This window comes from Penicillium nucicola, assembly GCF_028828085.1.
Source record: "Penicillium nucicola strain IBT 29836 chromosome Unknown utg000001l, whole genome shotgun sequence".
NCBI lineage: Eukaryota > Fungi > Ascomycota > Eurotiomycetes > Eurotiales > Aspergillaceae > Penicillium > Penicillium nucicola.
Window position 1 is genome coordinate 3,683,239 of NW_026643125.1, and position 11,128 is coordinate 3,694,366.

The 11,128-nt window shown below is 49.2% G+C and overlaps 5 protein-coding genes across 5 annotated transcripts; 3 read left to right on the top strand and 2 right to left on the bottom strand.

Annotated features, from left to right (window-relative positions):
• Nucleotides 1-129: 129 nt before the first annotated feature.
• On the bottom strand, nucleotides 130-1,909 carry N7511_001394 (putative MFS phospholipid transporter (Git1); the record flags this gene model as incomplete). The annotated part of the gene is made up of 6 exons (XM_057123819.1): nucleotides 130-243; nucleotides 296-566; nucleotides 634-944; nucleotides 1,001-1,019; nucleotides 1,072-1,670; nucleotides 1,742-1,909. 6 exons carry the CDS (start codon nucleotides 1,907-1,909, stop codon nucleotides 130-132), a joined length of 1,482 nt encoding a protein of 493 aa, XP_056989552.1.
• A 2,527-nt stretch (nucleotides 1,910-4,436) lies between these two features.
• Nucleotides 4,437-5,698, bottom strand: N7511_001395 (ABC transporter substrate-binding protein; the record flags this gene model as incomplete). The annotated part of the gene is made up of 3 exons (XM_057123820.1): nucleotides 4,437-5,092; nucleotides 5,158-5,439; nucleotides 5,515-5,698. The coding sequence occupies 3 exons, from the start codon at nucleotides 5,696-5,698 to the stop codon at nucleotides 4,437-4,439; spliced, it is 1,122 nt and encodes a 373-aa protein (XP_056989553.1).
• A 1,138-nt stretch (nucleotides 5,699-6,836) lies between these two features.
• N7511_001396 (proteasome regulatory particle lid subunit RPN7) lies at nucleotides 6,837-8,435 on the top strand (the record flags this gene model as incomplete). The annotated part of the gene is made up of 3 exons (XM_057123821.1): nucleotides 6,837-7,301; nucleotides 7,368-8,194; nucleotides 8,243-8,435. The coding sequence occupies 3 exons, from the start codon at nucleotides 6,837-6,839 to the stop codon at nucleotides 8,433-8,435; spliced, it is 1,485 nt and encodes a 494-aa protein (XP_056989554.1).
• A 454-nt stretch (nucleotides 8,436-8,889) lies between these two features.
• N7511_001397 (uncharacterized protein) lies at nucleotides 8,890-9,148 on the top strand (the record flags this gene model as incomplete). The annotated part of the gene is made up of 2 exons (XM_057123822.1): nucleotides 8,890-9,004; nucleotides 9,027-9,148. The coding sequence occupies 2 exons, from the start codon at nucleotides 8,890-8,892 to the stop codon at nucleotides 9,146-9,148; spliced, it is 237 nt and encodes a 78-aa protein (XP_056989555.1).
• A 48-nt stretch (nucleotides 9,149-9,196) lies between these two features.
• Nucleotides 9,197-10,748, top strand: N7511_001398 (putative alanine aminotransferase; the record flags this gene model as incomplete). Its single annotated transcript, XM_057123823.1, has 2 exons — nucleotides 9,197-10,441; nucleotides 10,494-10,748. The coding sequence occupies 2 exons, from the start codon at nucleotides 9,197-9,199 to the stop codon at nucleotides 10,746-10,748; spliced, it is 1,500 nt and encodes a 499-aa protein (XP_056989556.1).
• Nucleotides 10,749-11,128: the final 380 nt, after the last annotated feature.

The following is an 11,128-nucleotide window of genomic DNA, read 5'->3' on the forward strand; positions in this document are numbered from 1 at the left end:
TCGAATTGGCGCGTAGGGGATTAAATCTCAGATAATGGGTGCTGATGGAGCTGCCGCAGAGCAAGAGTCGGTCTGGTTCAGCAAGGTATGGTGGTGGTGGTGCAATGGGATTCAAATGGAGTAAAGCGATTACTCCTGTTCTGCGGTGGTACTCTGGCGGTTGTTGGCACCCATCGTGGTGGTGTCGTAGCCGTTTGCCTCGAGGTAGTCGCGGAATTTGGCATCTTCGTAAGTAATTGTGTCCTAGGTTGCGGTTAGTGTCTAGGTATGATCGATATCACGACGTAAGTCATACCTGATTAATCTGCGGGACCATGAAAATGGCCAGGAAAGCAGCCAGCAGGCACAGAGAGCTAGACACGAAGAAAGGATCTTGCCCGGCACGAATCTTGTTGGGGGCATTCTTTTGAACAATTGGAATCACGTAGGTTCCCACAAATGCTCCGATCTTTCCAATAGCAGCTGCGTAGGAGTAGTATTGGCCTCGAATGGCGGTTGCACTGGTCTTGGCTGCGATCAGGCCGATGTTATCGCCCGGTCCCATTTCGCCGAGGGCGGAAAAGACTCTGGTATTGATAGATTAGCATGAGCTGTTCCAAGTTTGGGTCTTTTTAAATATTTGGACACACTTACCCGAATACAACCACAAAGGCGGCAACGTTGGCCTTAGTTGCAAGCCACTTGTAGCATCCGGCCATGATGAATCCAACAATTCCTTGGAGGCCGACGCCAAGAGCAAGGGTATACCGGGGTCCAATCCAGTCACTCATAAAGGCGCCCAGAACAGAGCCCGGAATGTAGAAACAGTTGACCACGGTTGCCCAACCAAAGCTCTTCCACAGAGCAGTTTCATCGCCGAGAATGATAGAGACCCACTCGGAAGAGTAAATCGAGAAACTGTAGGACGAAAAGTCATAGAGGAACCAGATGAGCGAGACAACAGCCTGTTTGGTTACGAATTAGCGTTTTTTTCTTGAAGATCGACAGAATGTCCACATACCAGGCGCCTCCAGTAAAACCTAGAAAGAGGTCAGTCAAAGTCTCACATCACATTCAATCGCCAAAGCTTACTTGATAATCAACCAAACAGGGAATTTGTGCATGCGCTCCCGGTTGAACTCCTCTGGTTCGTTCATCTTAAGTCGAAGATACATGAGACTCAAAGGGGGAATAACGCCGAATCCCAGCGCGACACGCCAGCAAGCACGCAGGTGGTCTTCGGTAAAGATCAACACCAAGATCATAGAGACCAAAGATGCAATCACGAAGCCAGCATCAATCTGGAAGTTGGTAAACATAATAAACCAACGGTTCCTATGACCATGCTTCAGCTCTCCGGTATTCTCAGCAGCACCGACCGAGCCAGCAGGATATTCGCCTCCAATACCCACAGCGAGGAAGAAACGATAAGCAGTCAGGGCTGCGAACATGCCTCCGATGCTACCACCGGCACCGTACGATCCGGCGCCGAGCGCGGCGAAGACAAACAGGATGATGGTGGAAATCATCAGGGACCATTTGCGTGACCAGTGGTCACTGGTATAGCCAAAGCCCAGCATACCGACTACGGTACCGGCGAACACAATCGAGGAGACATTCTGCGCCGCAGTGGAATCGGTGTATGCAGTGCCGTAGATCTTTCCCAGCATAGTACCCACTGGGCCGATGATCTAGATCGAGGCGTGTCAGTAGTGTGTACGTCGGACAGCATGGTTGTGGTACAACACGGAGGAAGACTCACCTGGTTCAGGTACCCATCAGAGAAAAGACCAGCACCACAGGCAATAGTAGGCCAACTGCGCTCCCAGCGACCCTTTGCGACATCTTCAAGGGGTGGCAGTTCCCCGCGCTCCTCTTTGAGAGGATCGGGTCCCTTTTCAGTCATCTGCTTAGACTCTGTTGCGCTCATGATCGCCGAAAAAAATTGCGACTGGCTGGGTTGTGTTTCACGATTAGAGCTCAGTAGGACTGCGCGAGGTGAAAAGGTGAGGGGACCGGTTGCGGGATATGACCTGGTCACGATGACGGGCGAGTGTACAAGAAAGAGAGTGTACAAGAGAAGAAAAGTTTTTTAACTACGCAAGAAAGAAAGAATAAATTAGGCAAATGCCCAAATGCCAAAAAAGCCTGGAAAATGCTAAATGGGGAATAGTATCCCTAAGGTACCTGGTCGGTACCTATCACAGAGTGCGGAGGCCCGCGTCTAACCAAGTATCGGACGGTAGTGGCACCCGGCCCCCGAGCTTTATCGTTCTAAGCTTTAGCCCCAAAACCACCGGTTTCCGCCATGGGTAAGCCAATGGCGCCCGTTCGTGTGATAAGATTTATGTTTATGGCCAATGGCACTGATGGTTGTATCGGCCACTCCGAGATGAGGAAGAGATAGATTATTTCGACCGATACAGAGTATACTACAGCCATCTTGACTACGTCTTTGCCTCCGGTTTGCCGTGAAGTCCAAGGGAGAACCTCGGGAGCAATCAACATTGTGAGCACGTGCCTGTGGACTCCTTTCGGAGTGGATTCTCTCAGCCTTTTTTCCTGTTCGATTTTAGTGTCAAATTCTGAGCCTCTTGGTTTCAAGAGCCCTGCAGTCTTGGGTCAGAGCTTGATGGTATTTTGGAAACTATCTTTCTTGCTCTCTACGACAAAGCTACTGGAAATGTTGCGTATGCAACCTCCACGTGACCAACAGCAAAGACGCTGAAAAAAAAGAGTGAGAACGTACGTCGACCACGAATATGTATTGGATGGGGAAATAGCTATAAAAAAGTAAGAACAATTTACCTTGGAGCCATTCGAGATTTTCAGGAAATAAACGGACTTCCCAGTCGTCGCTAGACCGTATACCGTGCAGTCCTGCTTAGTGAAGCGCTTCCTCTCTCGGTGGATACAGCCTTTTGAACCAGTCAGCGTCTCCAGTTCACTATACCTTAATAGACCTTGTCAACCACTCACCCTTGTACCCGCATCAACACCATTCTTCTTCGCCTCTACAATGATAACAGTTTAACAATTGCTAAAAAGCCATCTCCCCCTAAGAAGTTAGTCATATTTTAGCGCTATCTGAGTAATATATTTTGCATCCAATTTTACCTCTAAGAATGTATCGAGTATTCGGCATTTTAATGCATCGAATAAATTATCAATCGAATTTACAGTGTTTAGGCTTAAGGCACATTCGGTTCGCAATTATACCATGTGGCAGCGTAGAAAATCGAGGTATCTCATGTCCCTAGGCTCTATCCGTTAGAATCAATGAAAGCATTCCAGTAACATACAGCTGTACCACATTTTACCCGAAGTAGCAAGGGCTTGATTACTAGTTAGGCTGCAATAGGTTAATTGAACTTTGATTGATTGATTGACTGATAGCAAGGGCTTGGACACTCAAAGTACATGATCTACGTCGGGGATTGCTAGCAGACTGAGGTAGCCTGAGTTGACTGCTAGGCGAGAATTAAGGATTCATCCGATTCATTAGAATGCCAAAAATTCAATGCAATGTTAAAAGGTAAAGGTGGATGTAAAATACAATACTTAAAAAGCGCTAGAATGTTAAGTCACTAGTTTATCAGTGGCATCAAATTTGAGGTGCCTTAGTATCAATCAATTAAATCTGGTCCGTAAGCAGAAGATAGCAGTTCGTTTCGCTCCTAGTCTGTCTCCGTCCTAATTTCTATCTGCTCCCACTCCATCGCCTTCCTCTTCTTCAACTCTCTCATATCTGGAATCTCATCCTTCATATCCACCATCCTCTGTATTTCCTCTTCTCTCCCTGCCACCAGACTGATCATATTTCCTTCATTCTCTTCCACGGCGTACTCATCCGGGTCCTAAGAGGAAAGACCTGTGTATTTCTCTTTGAGCTTCATATCCATATAACCCTCTATGAGTTCTATATCTCCTAGTTCTAAGAGATGAAGTCTCTCCCGCCATAATTCCCAAATAATGTCGCCCTTATGGGTGGCGTTGCCGAAGAATCGCGGATGGACGGCTTTTCAATATATCGTGTCAAAGGCAAAATTGTTCCTTGCCGCGAAGCGTAGATATCGAAAGAACGATATTGAGAAGTTTTCTGCAGAGAGCTTCTAGCGTAACCTACATGAAGTCCGAATTAAGCACTGGCTGCTGACCTCCTGGGCGTCCTAGTATCTCAAAAAGATTGCCCATATTTCCCTTGTGGGGGATAAAGCTCATGATGGTGAGTGGACCCGGTTTCCGATGGACTTTCTTTTGCCTCTCGCCGGCGAAAGATAGGAGGCACCGGGATTAGAAATTAAATCTGGGACTTGTTCCAACTGGCATTCTAGGTGAGTAGTATATAGTATAATGCAATTCAGTATATAAGACCATCTTGGAAATTTATATAAACGCTGTGCAGGACCATCAAAGAGCATTTAAAAGCTCGTGATCAAAACAATTCAGATTGGAACTCACTTTTTAGCGTGCATCTTTCCAAAGAAAGATTCAACAGGGCTTACGCCCTTGGCAACACCAAGAGAAGTCTCAAACTGAAGACGCCACCACTCAACAAGATCACGGTTCTCCATAAAAGTAGCAAACTCAGTAAGAGCTGTGTAAGGATCATCCCAAACACTCCCAGCTTTAGCCTTCAAATCTTTCCGGATGAGATAGCTACCGCTATCACCAAATGTTTGCTGGTGTTCATCACTGAGCAACCAACTCAAAAACAGCCTGGAGCTCTCCGGTCGAGGGGTAGAAGCAAAGATGGCAGCAGTTTGAGGCCACAGAATGCGACTGTCATTCACGGGCTGGTTGGCAATATTGTTGGCGCCGTTCAAGTTTGTGGTGAATGACAAAACGCGCGAGGTGTTTGTCTCTGCCACGTAGTTTGCCGGCTCACCTGTGCCACGAACCCACTTCACGTTTTGCTTTTGGAGATCTTCGAACCATTCCCAGCCATATGTTTCGATTATGGTTGAGAACAAGTAGGTGATCGCGTCATCGTCGTTGGGTTGGGTGAGAACAAGCTTGTTCTTCCAGAAAGGGTTGGTGAGTTCGTCGTACGTCGAGGGAAGGTCGGATGCCTTCAGTGATTCTTTGTTGTAGACAAAGCTGCCGAACTGATCTGTTGGATTGCATGTCTCATTAGTAATATATTAAATGATACTCACCGATGTAGGGGTTAATTACAGATAAATACTCCAAGGAAGGCACCTTCGGGATCTTTGACTGAAGAGTATACATCCTCCCAATTGAGAGGCTTGTAGGGAAGAAGTCTGCCCTCACGCTTCCAGCGGCCATAATCATGCAGGGTCTGCAAGACAGCAATATCAGCACCGTCGGTACCATCACGCTGGAACTGGCGATTGACACGACTGTCGTGGTATTTCGAAACATCCACAGTCAAGTTCAGCTTGATATCGGGGAATCGGGATTTCCATGCAGCAATTGTTGAGTCTCCTTGACTAACGGCTGAACAGTGAACTTAGTACCAGTATGGATCACGGAGGCTAGGATCCAAAGCAATGAAGGCCACAGAGAACGTACCATCTCCACCCCAAAGAACCACTAATTCACCAGTTTCATTCTTTGCAGCAGCGTAGATCTCATCTAGTGTTCTGTTCTCCAAGGCCAGATTATGTCCAGGATAACTGTTGATCTTTGGGAGAATTGCACCGGAGGCAAAGCCAACAAGACCCAGACTTGCAATGAAAGCCTTGAATGGCGCCATGGCTCTATGTATGAGGAAAAGAAGGATTAATGCCGAGAAATCAACCCTTCTCTCTTCTAAATTATATAGATCTACTGTATTATGGTATGAGACAAAGCACGGAATGCTTCCGTAGCATTGTTCAACCTCCATTATCAAGCAGGGTGGGTCCACCGGCGCCGGCAGGATTTACTCTAACCCTCTTCAGGAACAGTAAAATGAGGATTCAGTATGGCAAGTCATGGAAGAATATTCCAAGGGATTTGTCAGGCTTAAAATGTGCTTATCGACTCCTTGGCAGCCACTTTGGAGTGAAACGTCCATCTCCCGCTTCCGAAATCGGGTCATAAGTACGTCCAGGCACGCCCCCTGAAATTAGACTGAGACCCTTGAATAAAGTGGTGCAATATATGCGCGGGCTGTCATATGATTGGCCTTGTATTGAATGTTCTAGGGATCAGCAGCATTTTGAAAACCTGAAGCTTTTTGAGGAACATATCGAAAGAAAGATTGATTCCGTTGCTAACAAGCCGACCCTCAAAGAGCGAGAGCATTAACCGAGCGCCTATGTGTACCAAGAAACAGCTTATAGTATAGAGTACGGAACTGACGTTGTATCAAGTGTCTCTGTTAGTAATTCAAAGATAGAATCCATGATAGTGACTTCGGATATGCTAGGACAATGATATACTGTTTATTGTAGCATGTTAGAATAGACTCATATCATGTTATATGTCCATAATTATGTTCTCCAGTGTTTCAAATATGGTAAATCCCACAGATCAGATGATTTACGAGATAATCAGGATACCGCTTGCGCAGATAGCCTGCATTGACCATTGATTCTCTTAGGAAATTAGAAAAGAGAGGGACTGACTCTCGAGAAAACAAACCAGTAAATTTGACTTGTGATTATGGAAACAAACCCTCTTCATCAAAAAGGAAGCAAGCCATGACAACCTTGAAAGCTCTATGGGGTTGATTTATATGGAGAACCGCGAAGAAGGCCCGGGGCGGAACAACTTTTCGCCAGCTGAGCTCGGGCTACGGTGATGCACCTGGCTTGCTCATCAACATCACTTCCATCCTCCCTCTTCCCTTGTGAATCTCTTCATTGCTTGTGATATTTCCCCTAGTATCTCCAGTACCCCTCGCCATTATGGGGTCTGATCCGCAATACATCAAATTCCCCAACCTCTCCCTCGCCCAAGATGTCTTCAACCTCTCCAACCCGGCCTGCGCACCAGCACTTCAGCAAACATCATTGAAGAAGCTTCAAGATGTCATCACCGAGCACAAGATGGCGCCGCTTTATCGGCACCTGGCCCATCCCACCGAGGGTATCCTGAACAACTCCGGCGAAGGCGTAACACAGCACCCGCAAAATGCAGGGACCTCAACAAAGCCGCTCCTCACCTCCAACATGCTTGCCTCTCGTAAAACACCGCAGAAGTTTGATTTCCCTTGGGATGAGAAGCTTTACCAGTCTTTGTTGGAGGATAACAAGAAAGAATTGGAGAGCTTCCAGAAGGAGGAAGATGACGCAGAGGAAGCTGCTGGTGAGACCGAAGTACAGGCCGCGCGCGGTAAGCGAGCTGAGTTCTGGGCTCGCGTGGGAGATAAGGTAAGATATCTTTGATATTGTCTTGCTCATATCGAAGATTACATGCTGACGCTAGTTTTCTTGTAGGACAAAGCTATCGAATCGCACGAGGCCCTTCTCGAGAAGACCGGTTTCCTTGGTACCAAGATCGACTTGGTGCTTGCCATGCTTCGTATTGGACTCTTCTTCGGTGATCTTTTGTTCGTGAACAAGACCATCGAACGGGCAGAGACCTTGGTCGAGAGTGGTGGAGACTGGGACCGCAGAAACCGCCTTAAGGCATACAAGGGGTTGCATCTGCTTACTATCCGCTCTTACAGCCTTGCTGCACCTCTCCTACTTGACAGTCTGTCTACCTTCACAAGCTACGAACTGTGCAGTTACTCTTCGTTGGTGATCTACTCCGTGCTTGCGGGATCTTTGTCCCTCAAGCGGGTAGACTTCAAGGCGAAGGTGGTGGATGCACCTGAAATCAAGGCCATTCTTGGCGCTGGAGAGGATCAGCTGGCTGCACTGAGTGGAGAGATTTCCTCTGGCCCTGGTGCTCGGGATGAGGAGATGAAGGATGCTTCCGTGTCACGATCTACACCCGCCGGTGCCACCACCGCCGTCAACTTGACATCATTCGCAACTGGCTCCAGTGCTCCAGTAGACACTGAAGTCCCCATTGATTTCTCCCCATTGGCAAACCTGGTGAACAGTCTTTACAATGGCAACTACCGCTCGTTCTTCAAGGCACTAGCAGGTGTTGAGGACCAGTTCTTGACTCAAGATCGGTACTTGCACGAGCATCGTGCCTGGTTCGTTCGTGAGATGCGTCTGCGCGCCTACCAGCAGTTGCTGCAGAGCTACCGTGTGGTGGGACTAAGCGGCATGGCCAACGACTTTGGTGTGACAGTAGACTACCTGGACCGGTAAGTGTTTCTTTCCTCATGGTAGAGAATCAGCTAACAATATTTCAGGGACCTTGCCCGATTCATTTCCAACAACCGCATTGCGTGCACTATTGACCGTGTGAACGGCATTATCGAGACGAATCGACCCGATGATAAGAATAAGCAGTATTCCGATGTGGTGAAGCACGGTGATTCCCTGATCACCAAGATTCAGAAGTACGGCCAAGCCGTGCGTCTGCGTGGAAGTGAACGAAGCTGAACTGATATACCGGAGGCATGAGCCGAGCCAACCAATGACTATTATGTACCTGAATGGAGAATCTGTGCCTAGAATCGAGTCCATTCCCCATGATCTCATTTGACTAAAAGTAGATCGGTCCCCGCATCGGGCGGCGCCGGAAAACCGGGCAGTCGCCAGACTTTCCGAGGGAAATTGATCGTCGGAGGCTGATCCGAGGTGTTATCGAGTTACTATTATACATCGTCGGTGCTATCAGTCACCGGGTTCCCGTGTTGAAATGTGTAGAAACGCTGTAACCGCTGTAAGCCCAGTCGAGACTCGGTGAAGCCCTAATATCTCTTATCGTCAGGGCTGTGGGGAAAAACGCTGAGTCAACTCATTCACCGCCCAATGGCCAAGGCCATGGAGTTTTTTTTCTTCTTCCCGTCAACACAGGGATTGTCAGAATATCGTGTCATTGATTACTTCGAACATGTCTTGGTCAATTAAGCTCGCATCCTGCGCGCGGGCAGCTCCGCTGCGGGCGCTGACCCGGCCGAAGGGACTCCTATATCGCCCGGTTTATGCGGGGTGCCTCTCCGCTTCAGGTACGTATGAGGCTTTATATAGTTGCATCTCCGCAATTTGGCTCTCAGGTCACAAATCAGAGTTGCCTGGTTGCCTTATTTTTACATCTCATCGTGCTTTATCTTGCTCGTTCCGCCCAACCCAACCATCGGACACAACAATAACCCTGTTTTGAACTTCACTAACAGCCTCGGGTGATTTTAGAGCCCACCATGACTCAGACTACCGTCTCCTATACCGCTCAGCGTACCTTGTCAACCTTCCAGACCTCCAAGTGTTTGACCGTGGACAACATCAACCCCGCCGTTCGGGAAGCCAAGTACGCCGTGCGTGGTGAACTCGCTGTCAAGGCCGAGGACTACCGCCAGCGCCTGATCGATGGCGACAAGTCGCTGCCCTTCGAGAGTGTGATCTTCGCCAACATCGGTAACCCCCAGCAACTCGACCAGAAGCCCATCACATTCTTCCGTCAGGTTCTGAGTCTCGTCGAGAACCCATTGTTGTTGGAGAATCCCGAGGTCCTCAAGACTTCCTTCGGATACAAGCAGGATGTTATTGAGCGTGCCCAGACCTTGCTCGCCAATGTGCAGAGTGTCGGTGCCTACAGTCACAGCCAGGGTGCTCCCGGCATCCGGAACAGCGTCGCCAAGTTCATTGAGAACCGTGACGGCTTCCCCGCCAACCCCCAGGACCTGTTCCTGACTGCCGGTGCCTCTTCCGGTGTCAGCACCCTCCTCAGTGTCATCTGCAACGACGAGAGCGCTGGTGTTTTGGTGCCTATCCCTCAGTACCCTCTTTACACCGCCACCCTCTCTCTGCTGAACGCCCGCTGCGTGCCTTATCTTCTCGAGGAAGAGAAGGCCTGGGGTACAGATGTCACTGCCATCCTCAAGTCCATTGAGGAGGCCAAGGCTGCCGCAATTGACGTGCGCGCCGTCGTAGTCATCAACCCCGGAAACCCAACCGGTGCCTCTCTGAGCGCCGACGACATCAAGAAGGTCCTTGATGTCGCCGCCGAGGAGAGCCTGGTTGTGATTGCCGACGAAGTTTACCAGACCAACGTCTTCAAGGGCGAGTTTGTCTCGTTCAAGAAGCGCCTGCGCCAGCTTCAGAAAGAGATGCCCGGCAAGTACGATGACGTCGAGCTGGTCTCGCTGCACAGTATCTCCAAGGGTATGGTCGGTGAGTGTGGCCACCGCGGTGGTTACTTCGAGCTCGTCGGCTTTGATCCTCTGGTCCAGGAGCAGATCTACAAGCTCGTCAGCATTGGCCTGTGCCCGCCGGTCGTGGCACAGTGCCTGCTCGAGTGCATGGTCAACCCTCCGGTCCAGGGTGAGCCCAGCCACGAGCTCTACCAGAAGGAGTACACTGGTATCTCGGAGGGTCTGCACAAGCGCGCTCTCTCCTTGTACAACGCCTTCCAGCGTATGGAGGGTGTTGAGGTTCAGGAGCCCCAGGTACGTTTACCCTCTCCCATTCCCCAATGCAACATTTACTAATTCCCCCTAGGGTGCCATGTACCTCTTCCCCAAAATCAACCTCCCAGCCAAGGCCGTCGAAGCCGCCAAGGCCGAGAACCGCGCCGCCGATGAGTTCTACTGCCTGGCCCTCCTCGACGCCACAGGTGTCTGCGTCGTTCCCGGCTCTGGCTTCGGCCAGAAGGAGAACACCCTTCACTTCCGCACGACCTTCCTCGCCCCCGGCACCGACTGGGTCGAGCGCATTGTTCAGTTCCACTCCGAGTTCATGAACAAGTACCGCTAAACATATGTCCCACAAATATAAAAATCACGTATGCATGGGTCATGCTCTGGCCCGCTTCTATTCAGGCGATTTGAGCCCGCTATTTGGGGTTCTGTGATGCTATGTTTTGGTTTGGGATTTGGATTTGGATTTGGTTCGTTCGGGATACCTTATAGACTACTTACTCTATTGGACTTGCCAATTTCCTATCACAATATTTCTTCTCGTGTCTACTTGGGGCTTTGCATGGTTTTCGGGCTGTATGTATCTGTATAGGGTTGTATACTGGTTGACAGCTTCATACTATATTTCCCTTGATTGGGATCAGATATACATGTTTGCTTCGGGGACTTAGTAGTATACCGATTGACAAGAATTGCAGGAAGAACAGATATATATTT